At 41.4% G+C, this 27,655-nt stretch overlaps 1 protein-coding gene across 1 annotated transcript in view; it reads right to left on the reverse strand.

Annotated features, from left to right (window-relative positions):
- Positions 1-27,271, reverse strand: part of NELL1 (neural EGFL like 1) — a 521,924-nt gene extending 494,653 nt beyond the window's left edge. The window contains exons 1-2 of the mRNA XM_044426038.1: positions 27,140-27,271; positions 16,230-16,358 (exon numbers count right to left, since the gene is read on the reverse strand). Coding sequence (XP_044281973.1) covers positions 16,230-16,358; positions 27,140-27,188 — 178 coding nt within the window. The 5' untranslated portion in view covers positions 27,189-27,271. The remainder of the gene's footprint in view (positions 1-16,229; positions 16,359-27,139) is intronic.
- Positions 27,272-27,655: the final 384 nt, after the last annotated feature.

Here is a 27,655-nt window from a genome sequence, read left to right on the forward strand (position 1 = left end):
CATCATAATCTCAAAGCATTGTGGCAGGTGGTCAAGGTGATCGTGACACTTCTCAGGCCTGTGACAGGTACATTTAGCCCATGGCAACGTAATATCTTTCCAAAATTAGCCTGACATTGTTGTTCTTGACACTGCACTGACACAACAAAGCTAGGACATAAATGCTTCATAAAATGTTTCACATAAACTTTGTTTTTTAACTTATTACACAGGCATGCTAGCCATGCAAGGAAAAGCAAAGAAATCACAAGCTGTCCAAAGCTGATTCTGACACGCAGGAGAAAAACAGCGTTTCCAAACCAATATATTGGATTTATTTGGGATGCAGATCCATGTATTCTATTTAAACACATAACAAACACATACTAAATAACAGAGCTTGCATTCCATCTTAAGATTTCAGCAATTCAAACTTCATTCTCTTGATTTATAACATCATTAGAATCACTCAATAGAATCACAGCCCTATAATTCATGTTGCCTCTGTTTGTGTGTGTTTCTGTCTGTGTGTGTCTCTCTCTCACACACGCACACTGTGAAAGAAAGATATATGGCAGGAATGATGTTGGTAACTATATGCTATATTGCTAAAGCAAGTGTTAATTCCATTAATTCCATTAATAATGAATTTGGCGAGCCTAACAAGAAATTCAGCCTTGACAAGCCGCCTGTCTTTTAAAAGACAATGGCTGTTCATTTTTCTTAAATCATTGCATAAATTGTTTGTCTTATCTTTTGCATAAACTGCTTAAAGCAGTTTATGCAACACACATATATATAAAACTAAAGCTATTATGTTAAAAGGGCAGATGAAAACAATCATTTTGAAACCAGATAACAGCAACCAAATATGAAAGAGAAAAATATGCCACTCAAGGTCCCGGGTTATGTGCTGTCAAGTCATCTCTGACTTATTGCGAACCTATATGTCCTGTCCATTACAGCCCCATTCAGCTCTTCCAAGTACAAGTTTGTGGCTTCTTCTATGGATTTAATGCATCTCATATTTGGCCTTCCATGTTTGCTTTTTGGTTGATCCAGCGTATTCGCAAGGCTCTCCTGCAGCACCATGCTTTGAACATGTCAGTTTTCTTCCTAATCGCTTTCTTCATTGTCCAGCTTTCACATCCATACACTGTGATTTGGAATACAATAGTTTGAATGATCTTGACTTTGGATTCCTATAAAATATCCTCACACTTGATCTTTTCTGATCCCGTCATTGCTGCCCTTCCAAGTCTCAGTCTTCCCTGAATTCCTTGGCTGCAGTCTCCCTCTGAATTGAGGACTGAGCTGAGGCTTGTGAAACTGTTCACAGTTTTAATTTCTGCATTCTTAACAGTAAAGTTCTATAATTCTTCTGCAGACATTATTTTTGTTTTCTTAATATTCAGCTGTGGTTCCGTTTTTGTACCTTTTCCTTTCACTTTTATCAGGAGTCATTTCAAGTCATTGCTGATTTCTGCCAGTACTTTGGTATCATCTGCATATCTTAAATTAGTGATGTTTCTTCCATCAATTTTCATTCCTTTCTCTGATTGCAATGCAGCGTTCCATATGATACATTCCGCATACAGACTGAACAGTTATAGAGATTAAAAAAAACATCCTTGTTTGATGCATTTGCCTATGGGAAACCGTTCTGTTTCTCCATATCCAGTCCTAACTGCACCTTCTTACCTGTAGTACCTGTCACAGGTTAGGTTGCATGACAATCAAACACACCCATTTCTTTCAGGACCACCCATAGCTTCTCGTGATACACACAGCCAAAGGCTATGCTGTAGTCTATAAAGCATGGACTGCTTTTTTTCCTGAAATTCTTTGGGAGATTCCAGTAGCCTATATTTATGTACAATATGATCCCTGCTGCCTCTTCCTTTTCTTTACCTTGGACTTCTGGCATTTCCAGCTCCATCTTGGGTAGCACTTTGAGCATCATATTGCTTGCATGGGACTTTAATGCAATGGTGCTATTATTGTTGTACTCTTTTACATCTCTTACCTTGAGGATTATATATTGAACATTTCTAGTCAGTGGGTCATTATTTTGTTTTCCATATATGTTGGCCTATTTCTGAAAGGATTTGGACTGGTTCATTTTCTGCAGCTTGGAATAGTTCTATAGGTATCCTATAGGTGCTTTGTTCTTTGAACATGCTTTCAGAACAGCTTTCACTTCACTTTCTAATATTGCAGACTCTTCTTTATAGGATTCTACTTCAAAGAAGTCTGTCATCCTTTTATCTCTTCTATATAGTTCTTCTGTACATTCTTTCCACCTTATCTTTATTTTCTCCTCATCAGATAGTATGTTCCCATGTTTGTCTTCTAGCATCCCAAATCTAGGTTTGCATTTCGCTTTGATTTCTTCGGTCTTCTGGAAGAGGTCTCTGGTTTTTCCTGTTTTGTTGCTCTCTCCTTTCTTTGGCATTTAAAAGTAAAGAAGGCATCAAAGGGAGAGAGTGCTGTAACATTGACAAAATCAAAGAAAAATTCTTCTCTCTGGTAACCATCTGCTTAACTTCTAATAGCCAGGATTCTGTAGGAGAAAATGTACTACCAGCTACTGTTCCTTGGTCAAATACATGCTTGTTTACATACTGAATCTGGAGAGAAAATGGTGTGAACCATGATTTTTCAGGAGAGGTGTCTCAAGCACATGTCCTATATCTGAATAACCACCTGAGGAACATCACATGATTGGGGAAATTAGCTTTCTCTCTGCAGCCTTGAGATCTATTCCAGCCTAGGACATATTGTGGTCAATATGGCAAAGCTAGCCAAAAAACTAGAAAGAGAAAGAAGGAAGTATAAAAGCCATTAAGAAACATAAAAAACCCAAAAGTCACAACTACAGAAGAACTACATAACTTTAATGTTAACGATGAAAAAAATGAAATTATGAGAGATTTTGTATCCCTTGGCTGGGTAGTCAAGTCAAAGGGGGACTGCAGCCAAGAAATTCGAAGAAGACTGAGACTTGGAAGGGCACCAAAGCAGGAACTAGGAAAGATCATCAAGTTTAAGAACATTCACTGGAGACCAAGGCTAAGATCATTCACACTTTTGTATTCGGGATCACAATGTATGGCTGTGAAAGCTGGACAGTGAAGAAAGCTGACAGGAAGAAAATTGACACGTTTGAAACACGGTGCTGGAGGAGAGCTTTGCAAGTATCCTGGGAAGATGAACAAATGAGTCTTAGATCAAATAAATTCAGAACTTTCTCTGGAAGCAAGAGTGACAAAGCTGAGGCTATCATACTTTGGGCTCATCATGAGAAGGCAAGACTAACTGCAGAAGGCAATAATACTAGGGAAACCTGACGGTAGAATAAGAAGGACATACAACAGCACCATGGATGACATAATTTCAGTCAGGAAAGCAGTTTCACCATAATAATTCAAAAAAAAAAAAAAAAAGACAGAGCTAAAAAATTAGGACCTACCCCAGAAAAGCAGTTTATTAAAAGAGGTTTAGTTAATTAAATGTCAGTTACTGAAAACTATGCCAAAAGGAAAGTGGTGTAGAGAGCAAACATGCTGAAGAGATGGTGGGTGGTTACTTAACATTAATCTGTGGAACAGATAATGAAGAAATGGAGATTCTTCTGTGATAGATTGTGCAAAAATGGGAGAAATCGGGGTTTCTAGAGCTATGGTAGAGCAACCATCAGGAAAGAACTTATGGACTTCAGGGACCAAGAGTTCCTAGATCATAGGAGGGCTTATCCCGGGCAAAAATGCAAGATGATGGGGTACGAAGATAGTGCCCAACCAGTTGTTCCAAGATTCTGATGGAATGCTGCCAAAAGGAATACTCCAAAAACCATACTAAATACAGGGACTCGACGCAATCATACTTTTTAGGAAACAAAGACAAAGCTGTCTACTGAAAGTGCCCTTTCCAGAAAGTCCAAAGAGTAAAGGTGCCAGGACATCTGAAAAGTGGGAATAGTAGATGCTCCACAGCAATTTTTGCTGTTAAGTAGAAGGTCACAAAATCATAAGCATCTCAGTCTAGAATTGAACTTTGAGAAAATGTTTTAAAATGAATCTTGCACTTGAAATGCAATTATATATTGAAATATAATTAAATTGTTTCCCAAACTTCATATAGAGATATTCAATGCAATTTTCATGACTCAGCCTCAATTTCAGTGGAGGAACATCCATCCAAGTTGGCTGCTGCACCACCACCTAAGACATAGGACCAAAATCCTGACACTGACATTAAGGCAAGTGGTCAGGAACTGTGAAAGCCAAATGAGGGACTCATTGATGGCTTCCTCCCAATACTCTGTAGAACCAAGTACCTAGCCAGCAGCACAGGGAGAGTCCCAGTCAGGTGCCCTTCAGGAGATTCACAGCTTGCTTGCTACCTTTCCTTGTTGATACCTACAATGGATAGATCCGTACAGCAATCCTGAACACGTTGCTTCTCACACCAACATCCACTGCATAGCTATTTTATGCCATGCTATTTTATGCAGTGGATGATATTCCAATTTCAGGACTGAAGATTTTGACTCATTCAGTACAAAACTCTAAGGGCTGGAAGAGGTGGCAAGACCAAGATGATGGCCAATGGGAAGCCTAGGAAATCCTGCCTTGCATAATCAATCAGTGTTAAGGGATTAAAAGCAGTTTCATTGCTGCTTTTTTCTTCGGATAGTGAAGAAGAAAGGCTATTCTTTTCTTCTTTCCAGGCTAGTTACCTAAGAAACAAGCTACAGTTTGAGCAGAGCTTCAAAAATATAGCTTCCTTCTGAGCCTTCAGCAGATAGGATTGAACAAGCCAGCATCAAAAATAGTATTTCAACAAGTAAATATGACTCACACTATATTATATATAGTCTAATTTATCTTAAGTGGTGGGTGAATATAATTAAATGTAAAGATAAAAAGGAATGTTTTAGCTTTACATCACATTGAAACTACATATGCAACTGACAGACTGAATTCTAACTTAGGCCTGGACATTAAAAGGGACTACTATTTTCAGAATGGAATACTTCACCAACGAGCATACTTCACCAAAACCCAAGCAAGATAATGAATGTGAAAGTTATTCCAAAACTCATTTTTGCCAGATGTGCACAGCTGATGCCTTAGACAATCCAAAGGCAATACAATGCCCTGTATTTTGACAGTTGTACAAGTATGTCAGGTTTCCCAGCTCAAGAAGAAAGCTAGTAAAAATGTACTGGACATATCCCACGCTACAATAAATTTCTGTTTTCTGAGCATCAGTTTGAAACGCTGCCTTTGGGGGTAAAGTTGGCTAAGCGCAGGGCAATGTTCAGTGGTGAAGAGCCCCAAGGTGATATGAAGACAGTCTTTTCCATTACTTGGATTCACTATCATGGTGTGGAGTTGTAACTGATCTTTCATGGGGTGTTACTGAAAGATATACATTGTCTCCAAAAGAAATAAGCAGCATTAAAGCAGGAAAGCTTAATTCCTCTAGGAAAAGACTTTCCTGTAAATGCCTTAGTAAATCAAGAAATGAGAGTCTTTAAACCCACACTGTCCTTGTTCTATGAAAAATCTTCTGCAGTTGTTTTCAAAGGCTATGCAACATATTGGTTGTAATTCCAGAATATGTTTTTGTGCTAGACTGGCTGTGAAAGCCTGGGGTATACATGCACAGTTTTTTAAAAGCAGTGATAAAAGTAGCATCAGGCACTTCTAACAAATCTTATGTCATAAACACTCTTCCATAGGCTGCTATAAGCCAATCTTAACATGATCTATACTTGGATGGAAAACGGCCTGGGTGTCCCTTGTACGATGCATCGAGCTTCCCAAAGGAAAGTAAAATATAGGTGGCAAGCAGGTACTTCAAGCCATTAGATTGAAATATGATGCCAGGACACAAATGCCTGCAATTTTCTTAAGGTTTAACTTTCCCCTTTCTCAAACAAACTGAGAAAGTTATCAGGACAGCATGGTGAAATGCTGTATTCTGAGAATAAAGTTACTGATGTGTTGTGAAAAAATTATATCTGCTGTATAATTTGCATTGTTGTAGCAAGTGGTTAAATGTGAGAAGAATTTTTTGATTGCACCTGAAACTTAAGAGCTACTTTGTAACGGAGGCCTGCTAACTCATTATCAGCAATGCGGTTATGACTTTCAGAGCTGGACCAGATTTAAATTAGAATCAGTTTGCAATAGATCAACATGTGTACCTATTTACCCTCCCTGGATCATAGACAGACTAACAGGACTGACAGTTAGTGATGTGTTAGAAAGTCTTTGGTCAGAGATAAAATGTATAAAAGGACTGCCCTAACGTTGTCAAATGCCAGTTGAGACAGGGTGGTCCATTCATTCAGAGAAGACAGCAGCATAATCAAAAGATGCTAAAGACTCCTGGAAAAGGAAGACTTAAAGTAGCTCTAAAGAGATGCTTCCGGTCAAAAAGTCGGCAAGTTGCTATTATCTGCTATCATTTCTATACTATTTCATTTGCAAACAGAAGACTAAAGTGGTTCTTGTTTTTATTTTGTCTGCTTTACTACATGATTACTACTATGTTGCATGTTGTGCTTTTCTGACTGGAACATGCTGGCCTCTAAGCAATAATTTTGATTGTATGGATAGTCAGAGATGAAATACAGGACTTCCTCAGGGTAAATAGATAGTAAAGACCTGAATAGTAAGGAAAAGCAGGTTGAAAATATATAAGGACTCAAGAGGTGTCCTAACAAAATAAATCTAGCCAGCTATACAGGCCACCATTAATAGCTACAGAACATGAGCTTCTCTCACTAAACAGTGAGTGTAAATATAATGGGCATTAGTGTTATGTGTAGCTAGGAGAGAGAGCAGAAAAGGCAGATGTGAAATAGCGATGTACAACAATAAGTGATCAAAGCAGAAAGAAGCTTTGCAGAAAGAAGAGATCACTTCACAGAGAATAAAGAAGAGAATACAGACTTTGCAGTGGATTAATGACAAGTTCTAGTAATAAGGTTCCAGGAGTAAGGCAATTCCTGAAATGCTTATTTTCCAGTCTCTTTTCTGTGAATACTTTTTTTTAATGCATACTCCACCAAAATAAGATAGCATGAGTGGAACAAGAGCGAGGAACGTGCAGCCCTCTGACTGTAACTGGGCTGCAAGTCTTTCCTCACTTTTGGCTATGCTGCCTGGGGTAATGGGGAATCAGTCCAGTAACAACTGGGGGACCACATCCTTCCTTTCTCTGGTGTAGAAGGACAGCAAAGAAAACCACAAAAAGCAAGAGATGTTTCAGAACTCAAGTACATTGACCATGCCTTATATTTTACTGCAGTGGCCATCAATAATGCAACCCACACAATTTGCCCATCCCACTGTGAAGAGAGAAAATGAGTTGAAAGGCAAAACTGAGGGCTAGGCAGATTCAACCAGAGATATCTGCCTTAGGTGGAGCCAGTGCCAGAGCAAACTGTCGATGTAATTAAGCATAGGGTATCTCAGCATTTTGCAAGCAGGTTTCATGGGCTTCTGTGACATTTACTCTCATTTTCATCTCAAACGTGCAGCACATATGGATAACAATCTGTACTTTAAACTGGTATATCTGCTAATGTAATCACAGTACACGTATCTGAGCTATCAGGAAAGGGTAGTCTCAATAAACGCAAAAGGCACTCACATTCTGCAGGCCATTGCCTAAAGGTAGAGGCTGGGTTCATACATCGTAACAAGCAGCCCTGCATGATTTCCACAGTTCATGGTGCTTTGCATGGATGTGCCTGACAGACGATTAAGTGGTTTCTACACTAGTGTGTTTTCCACCCTCGTTCAGTCCTCCTACTGCTGGCATGTATCCCATCAGCCATTACACCTGAAATAAAATCCCAGACTAGAAGGCTGGAGCAGCATCTTCAGCAGCTGCCACATACCAGGACCATGGAAACCACAAAGCTGCGTTCAGATGACTAGAGAAACCATGGGTGAAGCATGCAGTCCATACAGCAGACCAGTGTTCCTTATTGTGGCATCTAAAAACCAACCGTACCCTGCTGAAATACCACAATAGGATTTGAATGACACAACAGACCATTCTGGGCAAAAGAAACATGGTGGCTTTTCATGTTATGCAAGCCCACCCAGTATAACTTTCCAAACCTCCTTTATTGCTTTCTGCAAAAGACGAGCCATAGAGAGTTGTTGGAACAAACAAGCTATTTGCAAGGCACTGGAGATTCAAGTAAGGATGGGGAACTTGCAGCCCTTCAGAGGTATTGATGTATCACTTCCATCAACCCTAGCCAGCACAGTCCGTAGTGGGGGAAGATGGAAGTTGTTGGCCAATGCATTTGGAGAGCCAGAAAATACCAACCCCAGGGCAACACTCTGTCTGCTCTGCTAGGAAGGGCAATGCCTGCATTGAGCTCATAGCCTGATGTACTTAAAGACCTCTGGATACGAAACAGTAGCTGCATGCGCAAGAATGGCTGCTAGTTGTGAGGCAGAGAATTTCCCTCTCTCTGCAGCAGCCCCAGCAATTGTGAGAGGGAGGCTCACACACAGGTGCCCACTGCCCTGGCACGTCACCCTTTTCCAGAACAAAGCAAAGTTGCTGAATGGAATTAATAGGGCTTCTATACAAATCTTAGCATATGGAGGCAGATCATGACAAACAGGCAGGTAGGCAGATCTGAATATATTATGCACTTGCTTTGATGGTTCTGAATAGTTACATCATCCCCAAATGCTAGATTTTCCCTCTCTTCCATGACAAAGATACCCATGTTTCAGTGGTGAATGTTTTTTATAGCATGCACATATTGTGTGTCAGCTTGTTAAAAATCATAAGGCGGTTTAGTGTTCTCTAAGGTGAGCTGTATTAAAGAACTGTCAAATCATTAGATTACCTTCCCATTTATTTTCTGCATGCATGGTTGAAACAGGAACGTGTGTCTCTTTAGCTTTTTCAAGTAATACTGACAGCCTGGTCATAAAAATCTGTAGGCATGGATGTTTCGCTGTGTTTTGTTTTGGGCACATTTGGAATCCACTGAAACCAGCATCAATTGGAGATGTTACCAATGTCACCCACAATTGGCAACCATGGTTTTATGAAGATTGAAAGGATTTTAATACTGGTGACCCTGACTATTGCAGGAATGCAGTAGTTTAAGCACTCACACAGAGTTCACTTGTGGCCTTCTGTCAAAAGCAGCCATATCATGGAATTACCAACACCTGCAGCATATAGAGGGTAGGTGGATAATTTGACTAGGTTTTAACAAACCCCGAGATGCAACAATGGGAGCAACCAGTTCAGACTTCAGGTGAAGGCTCACATGGAGCATTTCTCTATATCCCCTAGAGAAAATTAGCCTGCAGATAGAAAGGTCACGGTTTCAGAAAAACAGCTAGGCTTCAGATCAGGGGGAAGCATTCTGAAATCTTAGCCCCCATCGATCCTGAGTTGGTCAAATCCAGCCACAGTTTTGCTACTTCAGTGAAAACTAAGTCAAAGGCTGGGACAGAGATGTTCACACAGGTGTTTTAGTAAGGCTAATGGTTATTCCATTCTTTGGAAAGGAATGAGAGCTACAATAAACTTGCCTTCAAACATTTTAAAAATGCAATCAATTCATTTTTTAAACCAATAACAAAGCACCAAATGATACATATTTAGCATATAAATATACAACATAACTATCACTTTTTATCTATAAACTGAATAATGCTGACATTTCAAAATGATTGGTGTAAAGATATTGCCAAGAATGGGTCATTTTCCTCCAAAAAACTCCTCACAATGTCTTTGTTTATTTTGCGGTTCCTATCACAGCATCCTCTTTCCCTCCCTCACATCCATAGATTTGGTAAGAGCTACAAGGACTTAAAGATCTGGTTCTACTATAAATTTCAAATGCAAGCAGGTGTTCTACTGAGGTTGTCCGAAGAAAGCAAGTGGTCTGGCGATGAACTGTCAAATATTGTTTTCAAACCGAATCCTGTATCTGTTCTTAGGAAACTATTAACACAGATCACCCTAGATTTCTTGCTCAAGCTGACAGTTCTTTGAGAGCCACTGGCTAAATAGCATCAATAAGGCCAGCTGCAGTATACTTAGCCAAAACCAGCTCTGGGTAAAGACTGCACCTCTGCTATTCCCTACATAGAATTCCTATTTAAGTGGCAATGTTAGTAGTTGCCAGAATATTTGAAATGCAGATTGCCTGTCCAGCTTACTAACAGTTTGCAGAGGAAACAGGGAAAGATGGATTAATTTCCTCAGTGTTTCCTTTTTGCTTACATCTATAAGAGAGTGGAAGCAGCTACAACTGCCATATCTTTTCCCAACACTTCCCAGGTTCCAGAATATGATTGCCCTGCAGTCAAAACCAAAAAACTCTACACACAGCTGAATGAAGGGCAAAGAGAAGCATCTGGGCTTAGAACCAGAAATCTGTGGTTCTAAGCAGACCCTTGTTAAGAACAGATGTGGCCACTTGCATGCCAACAAAAAAGGGCAAACAATTTGCAACAAAAAAGGGCAAACAATTTGCATAAAATCTGCACCTAAATTATATGTATAGTTACAACTTTAGAAATAATCGCTATAGTTTAAACACTACATCTATCTCAATATCCTGGGAAAGAAGGAAGCTAGATGACTTGTGTGCCTGACTTGTGAGTTGTCAATGAGCAATTTCAATCCCACACCCTTCCTTCTTATGGGTCTTCACCTTTAAGCTGGTCTGGAGCTGGACAGCCCTTCAAACAGAGGGCTGTAAAGCAGGACAAATGGCCACCCTAAGTGGTTTTAGGTAAACTGCAATCTCTCAGCCTCTGGTCTCTATATGCAATCTGAGGATAGGTAACAGTGGCCTAGTTTACAGGTTTGCTGTATGCTCACTATGATTATGTAAAGTGCTCTGAATACCCTAATAAAGGCAATGCATCTCTAGCACCAGCACTGGTATGCAAAACCTCCATAATACGCATGTGTGTCTGCAAATGTAACATATGAACTGTGCTATCCAAGCTCTTGTCTGAACTAGAAGCACTCTTTAAATTCATAGGGGCACTATTTCTCAGGTTTAAAAACAGTCTGAAAAACTACTGAAAGATGACAAGAAGGCTGGGAAATAGGAGAACCTGAATAACGCCCAGGTTTGTGCAGTTAATTGGGCCTGCCGAGAATGTACTAGATGGTTCTCATTTCAGACTATCTTCCCATGTCCATTCTTTAGAGAACAATTAATTCCATTTTTCTGATCTTGCAACCCTAATGAAGCTCCACTTTACTACTAGGAAAATGGACATGATATGCTGCCACCTCCAACTACAGATAATGCTAATGTTAAGTACAACTATGAAAAATCCACAGATGATAAAGGTACACTAACCAAAGAGTAAAGAGTGACCCATATCTGTTGGTGAGAGCAGTGGACTGCTCACTTGGGAGACCCAGGCTGTACTCCCCACTCAGCCATGAAGTTCTCTGGGTAACTTCGGACCAGTCTCTCTCTCTCAGCCTAACCTACCTCACAGGGTTGTTATTGTGAGGATAAAATGGAGCTACATAAACCACCCTGGGTTCCTCACAGGAGGAAAAAAGGTGGTATATAAATGAAATGTAATAATTATAACAAAAACCACCACCACCACCCATGGTTAAGCAGTAACTCTCCCATAACTTCTGCCTCACAGGTTCAGAGGACACAAGAAGCTGTGCCCTAAATATTCAAAATAGCTGTATGCATACAGGCATTTTGCATATTCAAGCTGTGGCTTCTAGGGTGGATGCCCTTTGTGGAAGAGGGTAAGAAATATGACCTTTTGCTGCTTCTCTGCTCTCCTGAAGTTTCATTCCATTGGATATTGGTTGGGGGATGCTATGTGCATTTGCAATATCCAAGGGACTCTTTATCCAAGGAATTTCAGCCTTGGGAGAAGAGGAGCAGTGAAGGGCCCTACTTCTTGACTTTTTTACCTAGGGTAGCCACTCCAGCCAGATACGGAAGAGGGTGGAGATCCTGTACCTTTAATGTAGATTAGGAGTAATTTCAGCAGGTTTATTATTATTATTGCATAATAAGCGACACCTGGTGGAATTCTTGCTTCTGCACAGCTATTAAAGCTACACAAACCAGTTCCTCTCTCAGATCTGGCCACCCTCTTTTGTGCCCAGCCTTCTATTATGTTACTCAGCCATGGACACGGGTACACATGCCCACACATCTAGACCCACCCTATGGAAGATTTTACATGCTGGCATGGGACATAAATTATGCCTAAAAGAGGGCTGAGAATTAAGTGCATATACTTAGGTCTAGTGGTCACATGATCTAAGGCCCTTTGCCAGGAAATTGTGAAGGTTTTTCCATCCATTTTTAGCAAATCTGTTCCCTTGCATCATCAGCTTCTTTTATTGACTGGAGGGTAGAAGGAAATCCCATTCCCAACTCATAAGAAATTAATTATGCAGATGTTATTTGCAGCCGGCCTCCCAGCCCCCCTTCCACTGCTTAAAACAGAATGTCTCCTACAGTGAAGCTATTTATTTATTACATTTCTATGCTGCACAACAGCTGAAGCTTTCTGGGTGATTCACAATTAAAACCATAAAATACTACATGATCAGATACATTGTAAAGGTTGTAAGCCTAGATGTTTAGTGTTATGTTCAAGTAAACTTACCAGTCATGTTCAAGTGAAAGGAATTCTGGAAAGAACTCAATTTATAAACAGTTCAGTGTCTTCCTTTTCATAAGCAGACAGCACTGATATCAATATCTTTAAAATGGAAATGTACAGGGTTTAGCAACTACAGAACATGGTGCATATGTTACCATATGTTCTCCGCTCTCTTGTTATGATGGCAAGAAATGAAGTTTGATTTCATGCTTGATCCAGATACACAGGTAATATTGTATATTCCTAGAGCAGGTGAGGGGTTTCTATGAACACAACTTAGTACACACACCAAAAAGTTGGTTTCTGGGTTTTCCATTTCACACAGAGAGGCAGTGTGGTGTGCGTTACAATGGGGACCAGGGAAATCCAGGCTCTTAATCCCCTCTTGGCCATGAAGTATTGACTGACTTTGGGTTAGTCTCTAACTCTCAGCCCAACCTACCTCACAGGGTTGCTGTTGTGAGGATAAAATGGATTTTTGTAAGCCCCTCTTGGGTTCCTCACAAGAAGAAAAACAGTGGGATTTAAAAACAATATAATGATAGTAGTCTTTGCTGCATGTGTGTACGTGCATGCTTCATAGGTAGCATTGTTCAGACTTTTTCCTGCATGCAAACACCTGAGACCGGCCTACACGGATCAGTACACAACCAGCTAGCAAAGCACAGCATTCGCAGAAGAGTCAGTGTTAGCTTTGCTAGGAATCTGTCGAATCAGCATACAACGACCCTGTTTCAAGAACTGGGTCTCACACTGATCAATACTGCAGAAGCAGCAGCTAAATGGTACAGTCAGAAAAGCCAAGGATCAGGAAGGTCCAGAACACCCTTAACCCCAAGTAGCAGTGGCTTTCTGGTAGCCATTTATGAAGGGAGGGGCCTTGGACATGTTCAACAGGCCACCCCAATAGGTCTTCCCATTTAACGCAGCGGCAGATCACTGTGTCAAATTAAGTTCCAGGAAGGATGATCACAATGAGAAAATCATCATTATTTGCCCCACAGTGTAGTGACAATTATTTTAAGGGCTTTTATAGTATGTGGACCCAGTAATTGGATTTTTCATCCTTAAAATAATGCTGTATCATTAATGCAGCCTTTTCACAGAATAGCAGCTGTTTGAAAAAGACTAAGATACGGGCCTGCTGAAGGATCAAAGGACATGTTGTGTTCATTCTATAGCATGTAGCTTATCCCCCTCTATTGTTAATGTTAATATTTAATTTAGAATATATGTACAGTATATACTGGCATATAAGGTGACTAGCATATAAGACAAGGCTGATATTTTGGGCTGTCTTTCTGGTGTTTATCATAAATCAGGCATGTAAGATGACCCCCAATTTTTGTTTTTCTTTTTGGCTTCATGGGGCATCTTGTTCGCTGGTCTATACAGGTATTTATCATCTGGAAGCTTCTAGACAGACATCTACACAGGGAAGACTCCCCTTCCTGGCCATCTCCACAGCCAGCGCAGAACAATGTCCCACTGCAATGGAGGGCAGGTGCCGGATTTGGGACCAGGCGTTCAGCTCTGCACAAGGCTCGCAATGCCATACAGGACAAGCTCCCCAAGAGTGGAGAACGCTCTTCTACCCAGCCTCCACCGCAGCTGGCCTGGAATGGTGCACCGCCCCTCGGCAAGCAAAGTCCAGTGGGCAGGGCTAGTGCCGGGACGAGGCATGCGGCTGTGCCCAGGGCTCACAGCACGCAAGACAAACTCAGTTTGAGTTTTTACTTCTTTCTTTATCATCGGACTTGTATTCCACATTTATTCGCACAGGGGCTCCCCAGGTGGATATCTCCTCATCCAGGCAAAACACTCTGTCAGTTTTACATGTGAAAACACTGGGAGAACAGCACCGATGTATTATAGGGCTGCCATAAAAATTACCAAGATGGTGTATATGCAGGACTTTGAACCATAATAAACATTTTTAATATTTTTTCTGATCTGGTGATACTTTTATTGTATTTTTATCATCTGTTTTTAGGAACTGTGTAAACACCCAGAGAGTTTCAGCTATGGGGCAGTATAAATGGGGCACTATTCTGGCTTCAGAACGAAATGAATAAATAAATATAGATCCTAAGTATTTTATACCATATTTCTTATATCCAAATCATAACAGTAAGGGTAATTTCTGGTCTCTAATCCCCTCAGAAACATGGCTCTCTGATTAGGAATTACTCAGCACTGTTTTGATACTGACCATCCCCTGCTTTTGATTACAGAAATTCTGAAAAAAGGAGCCCTTTTATTCTTTCTTTCAGGCTATTTCTTGCATGTCCACGACAATACATATTTCCCTATGTAAACAAAGCAATGTTTACAGATATAGTTTCCAGAACATGTGTGCCATTATATACCCATTAATAATGAGTGAAAAGGGGAAGCCAAAAATATTACTTGTCCTTTTTTCCCCCATGCATGCATTCTTTCACCCAATAGGCCACCTGGAAGTTAACAATCCAGCCGCTGTGCTTGCATGATGTAGAAGCATAATGCAGGCAAACAACTCACAGAATGCAGGCCATAGCAGTTTTATCCTCTATTAGCAAGCAGCAAAGTACTCTCCTGTCCATGTCTACAGCATACAGGCCTAAATCCAATATAGAATTAGCAAAAGAAATTGCTGCACTATTTTTCAGCAATTGCACCGTTCCATTTGTGCTGACACCCTAACCTCAAATCTGCAAGAAGGTGCACAACCAGGACTCTAGTGGGAGTCTCCCCTTCTGCATACTTTGCCTCTGCTAGTGCATGTCATTTGCACTAATGGAATGACACCACTATATAGAACTGTAGGAAAGGACAGGATGGGTTTAACAATGATTGATAAAACTGCCTTTCAGTCCAAGGAAGTGCATATATCAGTAGCCATGGTGTTGGTAGAAGGAAGAAAAGTTAAGACTAGAGCTGTCAAAGGGAGAGAGTAAGACTGATTCTCATTGTCCCAGGAGAGGAGACTGTTGACAGTCCAGTATATTCCTTTTAAAGGTATTCTAAAAAGAGATGGCCAATGCTTAACATACAAAACTAACAGAAATCTAATATTATCAGCTAATGTCCTTGCTATATTTAAGTGCATGGACCCCAGAAGAGTGAAACTCTATGGCTAAATTGCATCAGCTGTGTGATACTGCCTGACTACTTGTGAGGAAGTCAGTGCACCTGTCCAGCCACATCCAAAAGTTGTCCACCCCAAGCTTCTGCTGGAGTAAGCAAAAGGACAGCATCATTTTCTTACAGTATCTTTCTCTGTGTATCTGTAGCTCATTGGTCCACATTTCTGAGAAGAGCTCAGGAAACTGACCAGAATAACTGAATTTAGGTATTGTAAATAATCAAAATAGCTTCAATTAAATTTAGAAGCCATGCTATCCAGTGGTATTTCGGTTGACAGAATAGACCGTGTCTTAAAAGTTGAAAAAGAGACTGACGAGAAAAGGAAAAAGGATCCTTCCAATGAAAGGACTAGGTCAATTCCTCAAATACATCAGTTTGCTCACACACACACACACACACACACACACACACACACCCCCCACAAAAAGATATCAGTCTTACCTTGAAATAAAAATGCTTTGCTGGCATTATGTAGTCCAGACACCTGTGTAACTCCAATCGTCATATTGACAAGATCCAGTTCTGTGATAATATCAATTTGTAAGTTGGGGTCCATTCCAAAGCCTACAACTGGTTTAATTAAAGAGGGGAGGGGAGGGGAGGGGAGAAAAAAAGTCACTTTTTTTAATTCCAAACTGTAATGGCAACATACTCTGCACAAGTATGTAGAGTAATATTTCCACATCCCATTTTGAGCCACAGTTGTCCTATAAGTTAACCAAAATGTTTCACTGCATTAACTGAAACTAAACCCCCAGCTTTCTGGATGTTTTACTGTATTGGACAGAACACGATAAAGCCCTGTCATTAATGCAGTGGTATGACATGAAAAAGGAGCCATGCAATTAAAGATAAACACAGACCAGGTGGAGAACAGAGACAGACAGACAGAGACAGAGACTGAGTGCAGAATGCTGCAATCTTCTGGACAAGAAATAACGGTGTTTAACGAGATATGCGTATACTAAAGATTCTGAAGTCTTACATACATTTCTCCTTTAGTTGTCTTATTCAAGTATTTGAAAGGCATTTGGGCCAATGCCATTACACTTTTCCTTTCCAAGTTACAGCTTCTACTGCATTTGGACCTGTTCGGAACACCAGAACATTATTCCAGTGCTTAGCTCTATGTTTTTCCCAATGACATCCCAAACTAAAGGTTTCGCATTTCCTCCACTTAGGTGTTACCATTTTTTTGACATTTTGCAGCTTGATAAATGCAACACCTGCAATTTCAATCTGGTATTATTATACAAATTGTACTTCTAGACAAGAACTCAAGAACACCCTGTAGGATAATAAAGCATATCCAGTGCTATGGTGTGGATACCCAATCTTGGTCTGCATCCAGCGGAATGCCACCTTGGATTTGCTCAAAGAGGCAATCGTGTGATACAAGGAAACTGCAGCATATGCACCATAAGAATTCAAGGCACTGCCTTATTCATGCAGACAATCAGCACTATCGAAGCTGACACGCTCATCAGTTCAGCGAAAACAGTCTACCCATTGAGTGCACAGCTGGCACACATGAAGAACACTGGGAAACGGAGACTCAAACTCTTAATAAACTTTTATTGACTTACCTAACCTCAATTTTGGGGCATCTATCACAAAATTTTGACTATGGAATGCTCTCCCTAAAGTAGGTGCAGGCGAACAAAGCTATGTTCAGCCAAAGGATTTGACAGCGAGCCTTCTTTCCATGACAAGTTGCTGTGGTGACCCTATCCAAGCTCTTTTGCTTTATTAAAGGCATCAGTCCAACAATCCTGTAATGTTGATCTGCATTATTACTACTGTGCAGATCAGAGTTTCAGGGCTGATCAACAGTGCCTTTGGCCATCCAGTAAATTCATGGCTGAAGCAGTACTTTAGCTGAGATGCCTAGTTCACTGCTTAGGCTGCAATCCAGTACCAAGTTTTCTGGTAGTGAGTCCCAGGAACGTGCTCACTTTTCAGTAGAAATTTGTGAAGTCTCAATCTTGTTACCATTAAGCTACCTTTAGCAATGGCCTGAACATCCTGTGTCCTATGTACAAGCCTAAGTTGTCAAAGAAAGAAGTAAAACTACAAAAGCAAATATTTTGCCTGCTACACAGGTACACCTATATTAATAGCCACTGTACTGACACAGAAGAAGAGTGAAGTAGCCTTCTGCATTCACACCCAAAGAAGATCACAGATGTCCATCTCCTTGTGCCCCCCAAGACCCCCCCCCGGACTGTCTCAGTACACCTATGGATGTGTGTCCTTATTCAGATCCACCTGAATTTTCCCCCAAGCAACTACTTACTCATAATACAAGCTACCACAGGAGATTTATTCCCTGAAAAATGTGAGCTAACTCACAGCTTGCTTCCCTGTGAAATTGACATGATTTTGGCTGCTGCCACACAGCAAATCCAACAGCCACAAGGTGGGGGTGTGCCTCCCAGCATTCCATATTTGGGCCCCCCACCCACCAAAGTTGCCAACTCCTAGTTTAGAACAACATGAACAAGCAGAAAAACAAGGATCGTGATCTTTTCCTTCTACATGAATGAAAAGAAAAGCGTCCAAGATTTTGCTTAGCAGCGGTTTGTCATTTTGTCCATACCAGGAAACTGGTTAACAGTTACATTAGTTGCAAGCAAGAAAATGTCAGACCAAAGTCAGTGAAGTTCTCTTCTTCAAACCATGGTGAAGATTAACCACGGCTCCAGACAATGGTGGCAAGCCATGGTTAATCCATAGAAGTTTCCAAACTTCTGATTCAGACCATGAGCGAGGGCAGGGAAGCTTATGCTCCCAGGGCTCACTCCGGCTCATTCACAATACACTAAACATAGTTTAGCTAAACTATGATGCATGGTTCCCTCCAAATAAAATTGTTCTGTAGGTGATTCAGCTAACATACATCACTTCAACCAAATCAACAGTTACAGGAACAGATCAGCAAAGCTGAATATTACAAGGGAATGTCAACACAATGAATCATGTACTGTGGCAAGTGATGTACTATGGAAATCAAGCTTACTTCTTATGCAATTTTCCAGGAATTTGTTAAAATTAGACACCAAAAAAGGAAAGCTGCAACTGGTGTCAAGTTACCCAACTAAATAAGCACATTACTATGTACGATGTTTAGCTCTTTAAGGATTTATTTTCTTGGATTTGTGTGAACTGGGGACCTTCAGCTGATAGTCTTTCTATAAGCCACTATTTTCTATTCTATTTTCCTATTAGAACTCATATAATTACTAGAAAAACTGCATTTTTGCATATTCTACTGTTATAGAAACATTGAGCGAGTCAGAAGGGGCCTCCGGGCCATGTAGTCTGATCCCCGGCTCCAGCCAGCTCTGCTCATAACATGCCTACTATGTGCTTGTCCAATTACGTAGAATGATATTTCAACAAAAGTGTGACCCATAAAGTCCCACTCATATATCGATATTTACAACAAGCAAATTAACCTGTGAATCAGGGAGAGTGTGTGTGGAGGTGGACCTCCAGGCAGATGTGCAAGTGGTTCTCTTGCACTTTTATGCACACATATGAGCTTATAAGATGTGTTCCTTTACCAATTAAAAAAATATGTCAGGACAATGAGAACAGTGTGTGAAGAACCATGTAACTTTCATGCTAAAACAAAAAACAGAAACAAACAAACAGAATATGGAAGTAAATATACTATATAAGAACAATCAGACTCAGCACCCACTTTGGTTTCAGACAATTCCTGACAAGTCAGATCCCCGTGTTTCCAGCTTATGAATGTGTGCTGAAATTCCCATAACCAGATAAAATAATTGAATCTGAATGTGCCTTAAAATGTACAGAGAGGAAAATACTAAAAAGAGTTCCCCTTTTAATCTCACACATGCATGGAAAACAGAGCCAGAGCTGGCCCAAGGCATTATCGAAAAATCCAATTTGCTCTTCCCCTCCCCATCATACACTTTCCATAATAAAATTACTGACAGTTTGGCACCCTTTAAGAGCATCCAAAATCCGCCGCCTAAAGGGGCAGCGTTGTTCTTCTTAATGACAGGGCAAGTCCTTTGAAGAGCAGCTTGCAGGACTTGTCTCATTACTACAGGCTCCACAGAAAGTATTTTGATTATGTAACTACTCTTTGATAGAACTCTTCTTTAGTACATTAACAGGAATTCTATACGTATTTCTTCACACAAAGGCAACAAAAGAATCCTTAAAAAGAAAACATGTGCTTGAATCTTGTGAATAAAACTGGTCCTTTCAAATGAGCTGCTACTCATCCCATCTAAACACAAAGGCCCTATAGACAAGGTCCTAGTCCATATATTCAGCACCACAACACTGGCAAGTTAATGTCAAGTATTGTGAGGATGTGGCATCACACATCAACTACCTAAATGGGGCTCCCAGGCTAGAACAATATATTTGGTTGTTGTGGGGAAAGCCAGGCTATGCAAGTGATTATTATAGCATCAAAGTCAGCTCACCTTAAATAAATGTTTAAGTAAATTTTATGCACTCATGCTGCAGTATAAAGTAGTGTGAATTTTCTTGATACTCAGTATTACCTGGCCTCTAAATATCTTGCTGGTTTCATTCTTAACAGATGTTGAGCAGATCCATAGAAATGTCTTTGGCTTTTCTTACAGGATCGTACTGCCATCTTCAGTTACTATAACTAAGATCTATAATGAATGGCAGGGTTGGGATGGGGTGGAGTAGGAAGCTACATTCAACCATCATGGACACACCTAGGGAGTCTTCTCCCTACACTCAGACCTGGACAATGCTGGCTCCTAAATATTTAGAACTGGCAGTTTACCATCCAGCAAATGTACAGCTTTATAATTTGATGCACAGGACCTAGATGTGTCCCACCAAGGGTTCCTTCTATTTCAGGGATCATCCCACCTTCCCATTTAACACTCTTGTTACTAAAAAAAAAAAAAAAAAAGCCTCTATCCTCAGCTAGCAATTTAAAAACTACCTGGACTGAAGCTGCACCATTCACAGGCATGTCACTGAACAAAGCTTGTGACATTACAGACAAAAACTGATAGATTCCTTCACTTTTCGTGAAAAGGCTTCACTAAGAGTCTAAGAACATCACAGACAATGGTATTACCAAGAAGGCAGTTCAGATGCTAAATGGAGGGAACAGGAGCATAGCCACTGAGTGAAGGGGAAGATGCAGAAGAGAAGCAGGGCTTGTCTTTGACCTCCAATGAGAGACTCACTACTTCTGGATCTCCCTCAATGGTTGCCCAGTGGCAAATGTTCCAAGAGGCTTCCAGGCAGAGGGGAAGAGGAGGAACAGAGTCAATCTCTCACCTCTGCTGAGACTCCAAATGCCTTTTGAGCTTCTCATCTCCATCCTTAGCAAGCTGCCTGAGCTGTTTCCACCCCACAGTCATAAAAAGAAATTATGCCTCTGTTTCCTTTTTCCTCCTCCCAACCTTCTTCTAATATCTTTCTCAATATATGTCCTGTGTTTTAGAGGATAAGGACTACCTTACTGCTGATTATTGTAAGCTAGTCAATGAAAATTTGGGGCTAAAAAGCATGCTAATATTGTTTAAATAAGAAAATAATGCAAGTAGAGGCAGCTGTAGGAAATTCAGAACAAGCTATAAATGGACCCCAATCTGTGTACTGTTGTCAGGAAGGAAACAATATGGCAAAAAGATTAAGTTGAGCCTGAATTCAATACATGAGTGTGAGTTAGCCTTCCTCAAAATCTTAAACTGCAGGGTTCTAGTGACATTAAATGTATCTACACAAAACAATTTTGATCTAGATAGGACTTAGTCTATAGTTTATAGTTTAATAAGTACATATCCCAAGGCCAAACATTGTTCGGTGTGGAATCTACTTGAGCATGAGTGAAGCAAGGTTTACAGAAGACACCCACATGTATGAGAGTGACTGCTTGGGTCTTTGCCACAGAATCACCACCACCTCGATGCTAGGTCCATGGCCAGATTCACACAGTCAGCATCTCCCAACAAGGTAGGTGATGTTAGTGCAACTCCAGCTCACATCAGAAATGGTTCCCACACAAGGGGAATTTTTGAGATTTCCACAGTCAGTCAAGATCTCTTTCTGTGAGACACAAAACTGTCCACATTTACTAACTCAGGGGAAAGTATCACATGTTGCAGCATACCTCAGGAAACAAGGGAAATTGTATTGGCTTTGAGAAGAGCTGCTTTGGCAGTTCCTTGTCATTGGACTTTACCAATTGGTGCCTCCCTTGCAGATGTTTTAGACTACAATGGCCATCATTTCGGACCATTGGCCATGCTGGATAAGGTTCATGGGAATTGTAATCTAAAACATCCAGTGCCCACCAAGCTGGGAAAGGTTGTGTTATGCAGGTCTTAACTCTAGCAGTCCAAGTACACATAGCATAATTGATATATTTGTTCCCACATGCCAAGGAACTTGTCATGACTAAGCACCTTTAGTAGCAAGGTGAGGCTTACTTAGCTTTGAGATATGATCACCAACCTGTGTCTTACTCCAATTATGAATCAAAAGAACCCTAACATCAAATACGTTCGTCAGCGGGACTCTAATCTTCTACTTTCACACTATTCATTCCTCCTGTACTGGCTCCCAATATTACATGCAGGCACACAACCTTGGGGTTTTAAAAATTAATCATTAACCTACAGGAAAACTGCAGTTTTTGTTGTATAACCAGGTTTTTTTCTTTTCCCTGGGGTCTCAAAGTCTCCTTCTAAGATCTTACGAAAGCGCACAGACAGCTATTTCATTAGCATCTAGTGCCTTAAGTAGAACAAATGGATGTGGCGATGCATTTTTCTTCCTATAAATTAAAAAGAGCCATTATATGGGAAACAATTTCCTCTAAAATTAGCACAAGCCATTGAGTCTGATATTTTGCTCTAATCCCAACTGGAATCAAGTGCCCACATCCTGATTTTCAGTTATTTCTTCACTTCATCCCGATCTACTTACATTTCACAGAAAACTTTAACCCATGAATGTTAAAAGCACAAGGTCTTTTTCACAGAACTGACCTAGATAACTATTAATCCTCTGAAAATAACCAATTTGTTCTAGCAGCCTTAAAAACATGTTGCCTTATTGTACTTTTATCAGCCATTTGGCAACTGAAAATGTGATCACCACAGAAGAGCCTTGACTTTATCTATGCATGCCTGTGTATCAGGTAAGCTCACGGATATCATTGATAAGTCCAGAGATGACATTTCTTGGCTTTCCAATATACACATTGCTCAGGAGGAATTTCAGTTAAGCACACTCAGCGGAATTAACCACACTCATACCATATCTGCTACTATGAAATCTCTTTCCAAACATCTTGATCTGAGTACAACCAAATGGCAAAAGATGCTCACCGAGAACTTCTGTAATGCCTTGCCTCCAAAGACTAGCTCAAACATAACACTTTGCAGTAATTTTATATCTAAGAATGTTTAATCTAACTATGTAACTCATGCTGTTTGTTTATATATAGCCCTATGACTTTACTGCCCAATCTGGTTGCCAGGATCCAATTGTGACTAAGTTGCGTGGATGTCAGACAAGGATACATACAACCCATTCAAGGTTAAGCGTTTTCCGGTCCCAAAGACTTCAGTAATGGAGGGCTACACCTATACTTTGCTCTTTCCTATTGAAATGAAAAGAATTTGTAAAACTGCTTAATGCTGGGGAACTGTGCTCAAAGTATATTCACAGCCATGGGTCTTGGTTATCAGTCCCATAGCATTTGTGCCATAAAGTATTTAAACACAGTGGTGCACAAACACTCTTTCAAAATGTTCTACCCATTTTTTTTCTGCAGTTCCCAAGAAGAAAGGAGAAGAAACAGTTTTTAGGAAGTGGAACTCCCCCATTAGTGGGGATCATTGCATAGATTCCCTCTTTTTTCCCCTCAGTTTTGTTTTAAGAGCTGCTGCCACTTGTTTAATGAGCTGGCAGCCTGGTGGCTATTTTGCATCTGTCACCATGTCCCATCCCAAGTGTCCTTCTCCCGCATTATGGGAGGGAGAGGCAGATGCAAGACAAAAATGATGGAGAAACCTTGGTGGTTGCCAAGAGTGCAGAGTATGTGTTTTCTTTCAGTGACCCATTGCTTCTTTGCCATTGATCTGCAGCCTCCCAGGCTGCCCGCCCTATCTGATCCAAAGGAGCTCCATAGCAGGAATCGTCTCATGAAGTCTTTCCCTGGCTTTAATTGAAGCCTGGGAAGATGAAGAGGCTTCAAGATGCCAGAGAGCTGAATGTGCAATTGGTGCCAGGATGACACACCTCACAGGTAAGGTGAGCTCAAGAACACTAAACCCAACCTGTAAGAATTCTCTGAAATGCCCTCCTGTGAAGGTATTTCCAAATACAATTTGTTTTCTATAAAATGGATTGAGAATGGTCGGAAAAATGTGGAAGAGGTTTTTGGCACAGCACAAGTTTTACAAACTTTCACCTCTTGATATGCCAGGGAAGTGAATTACTGCTGAGATATAGGGACTGTCCCAGATCACAGTGAGTTTTGACATGCTGCTGTTTGCATGCAGGTGCAACTATCTACTTGGCCATAATAAACTGATTCCAGCAGCCCTCCTAGGTATAGAAGATATTATAATGGATCTGTCCTTCAGTCTTAACTTAAACTTACACTAGCTTTGGGCAAAAGATGTAAGATAGACCTACGCCATATTGCTGCTGGATTAGCTGCAATATTTTACTTTATTCATATATCTCTCTAAAGGCTGCCAGCTCAATGCTAAGAAGTATTTCAGTCCAAGCTGTCACTACCACTGAATTAAATGTAACTTCCTAAATATTCCTAGTACTGCAACTTTGGAACAGTCTTCACCAATCAAGTGCCCTCCAGATGTCCTGGAATTCAACTCTCATCATCCCCAGTCAGCAAGAGAAGGGATTATGAATGCTGGGTATTGTAGTCCAAATCTGGAGGGTACTGGATTGGAGAAGTCTGTTTAGAGATACACTGAAATAAGGGGAAATAGTGGATTGTGTGTCATTTCAACTGTGGGGAACATATTTAAGAAAAACTATAGATAAAGTTCCTTCAAAAGCATCTAAAGCTAGGAACTCTGAGCAAATATAAACTAAACAAAATTAACAGAAAATCCAAACTGCTCCTGCATATCTTTTCTAATCAATGTTTTTGATTAGAATGTACAGGACATTCTCCAGGTTCTTCTTAATTGCATATAGAAGCTCCACAGCCCTAGAGGACTGTTCTTATTTAGACACCCTTTTTAATTAAGATGGCCTTCACTGCAAAGGAAGAAGAGAAAGACATATGGATAGCAGTGCACATACATCCCCTCCATGCATTCTGCAGGCTCTCCACATTATAATCAAGTTGCTCTAAAAAGCAGTCCATTCCAGTGAAGTCTCATTTAAAATGTGCTCTTACAGACTGAAGACAGGGAGCTAAATAAGGAATCAGACAGAGGCTTCCCTACCCATTCTCTCCCATCATTTTATAATATAATGGGTTTGTGACCTGAAATACTCCAGCAAATCACTATTGTGAATACTGACACTGAGCAGCATATTCCTCCACTAGGCGAAATAAACAGATTGGGGAAACTGCCCTTTTTGCTTTTTCTAAAAGTGAAGTGTGGTGGGCTTCCCTAAAGCTTCTTCTCTTGGTACTTTAAATCCATTCCATCTTCTGAAACAGACCCAAAGGATGCTTGGTGGGTTTCCCTAAACTTTTCTTGCTGATTTTTTGTGGAGTGGCATAAACGGATGTCAAGAAGGTGAAAAATGAGCCAGTGGAAGGCAAACTCATCTTGGGAAGGCACAAGAAACAGAAGGTCCAGAACATTCAAAAGTCAGTCCAACAGGAGAGCATTTCTCAGTGTAAACCTTCCAGAAACAGCAACAAGATTTGCAGCACAAGTCTGCTTATCAAACACAGCTCCCTGAAGTGTCACTGACTGATTTCCTCATAGATTTTTTTTATTTTAAAAAAATCAAAGCCATTCAAATGGGCTAGGTAGTATCACTGCACTTGATTTCAAAATCTCCGGTGGATCTTATCCTTGTGTATCCCCCCATTCATATTTTTCCTCCTCCCTGAACAGACATGCTGTTTCAGTATAAAGCCAAGCTTGCTGCTTATCTAAGGGCTAAGAAGACAATAAAAGAGTGCCACCCATGTGCAAAGCCAAGAAATAGACAGTCCGGATTTTTTCGGGAGAATAAATCCCTAATGGAATAACACTAACCTAAACCTTGTGAGAAAGAGAGGGAGAGAGAGAGAAAGAGAGAGAGAGAGAAGAGGAGGAGGAGGAGGAGGAGACTCATTTTCTTGAGGTTTCCTTCTCCCCCACACAAAAAAATTATCTACCTCTGGCAGGTAGAAGTCACCTTTTTTCCCCACTGTCTTAACAAGGGCAGCGGGCGGGGTGGGGGGGACGGGAATCCTTAGCTGGTGTTTGCCTTCTGCGATTCTCCGGCGAAAAGCCTCTAGGTCAGATGCGCGGCGGGGGGGGGGGGGGTGCGGTGATACATTGTGGATCTGGGAGAAAGGTTTGCAGCAATGACTGATATACATACAGAGAAGGCTCAGCTGCCTCTCCTCCTGCCTCTGGTACCGAAGCAGCGGTGCTTCCAAAAACAGCTTGGCTGGGGTGGGGTTTGAGCAGGACTCGCACGGTCCTAAGAGAGCGGCTGTCATTACAATGCAAAGTTTCCGAGTTCTGCCTTGCGAGCCGTAGCAGAAGAAAAAGAGGGTGGATGGGGTAAGGGAACTGCGTCCTGGGGCCGCGTGTCCCTTTTTGATCCTGCAAGGCATACAGCATCCCCAGATCTTCCCCTGCCTCTTTTCTTCGTACTCCCCAGTCTTTTGTGGATGTGTGGGGGGGGGGGGCTCCCTTTTTCTTTTTTTCTCTCCACATCCATACTGTCGCTTTTCTAAGCTGGGTGGATCGAATGCCATTTTTAAAAGAAAAATAATAATGAGGAATACCCCACCCCTTTCCCGCGATCTCCTTGAGGGCGACTGCCATTCATTCACACGCAGCCCAGTTTCTGGGCTAACTCGCGGACGAGAGTAACAGTGGTCCTTGACCCCACTTTAAAGAAAGAGGGAGACAGAAAAAACAGCTATAGTGGCAAAGGGGGGAGGAGGATAGGATCCCCTACCACGTCTATTGTCTTTGCAAGAGAGACAGAGAATGCGCGATTATTCCTACTGATATATCTTCGTTATTAATAACCCCTGTCCATTGCAGGCAGGAAAGAAGATGCCTCTTTGCGGCTCCCCACGTCCTTTCCCGTGCGAAACTGGGGCGGGGATCCCACCACCAGGCACCACCACCTCTCTGCCGTCTTACCTGTTCTTGCAGCGGCCAGGCAAACCCAAACGCCTATCATTACATCCATCTGGGCTGGTCGCGCTGTATTCCCCGTAGAGAGCCCGCACGGCAGAGCCTGGCTGCAGTTCTCTTTTGAGCATCAGCCTTCAAACTTGAAGCGCTTGTTTTGCCAGGGCTTGGAGCAGGAGCGAGAGCGAGAGAGACAGCGGCGCAAGCACCACCGGCGGCCAGACCTGCTACCCTGGAAGAGCCCACGTGTTCTCCGTGGGGATGGTGCCCTGCTCAGACGGCCTTTTCCCGTGGGGCTGCGCGGCTCACGCCCAGCCTGACGTTCAATCTTTGTTCAGCTCTTTCGCCGCCGACGCCCCTGCCGCCTCCAGTTGCCTCCGCCAGCCGTTCGGAGAGTGGCACCGTGAGCTCAGCAGTGGCGTGGTGGATCCCCCTCTTGGAGCCTAATGGATCAGTCTGAACCACTACGAACCCCCCTCCCTCCCCAAAGAAGGAGCCAAAGGCGGATCGGAGGGAGCCGAGCAA

This window comes from Varanus komodoensis, unplaced genomic scaffold (genome assembly GCF_004798865.1).
Source record: "Varanus komodoensis strain SLA01 unplaced genomic scaffold, ASM479886v1 scaffold16, whole genome shotgun sequence".
NCBI lineage: Eukaryota > Metazoa > Chordata > Lepidosauria > Squamata > Varanidae > Varanus > Varanus komodoensis.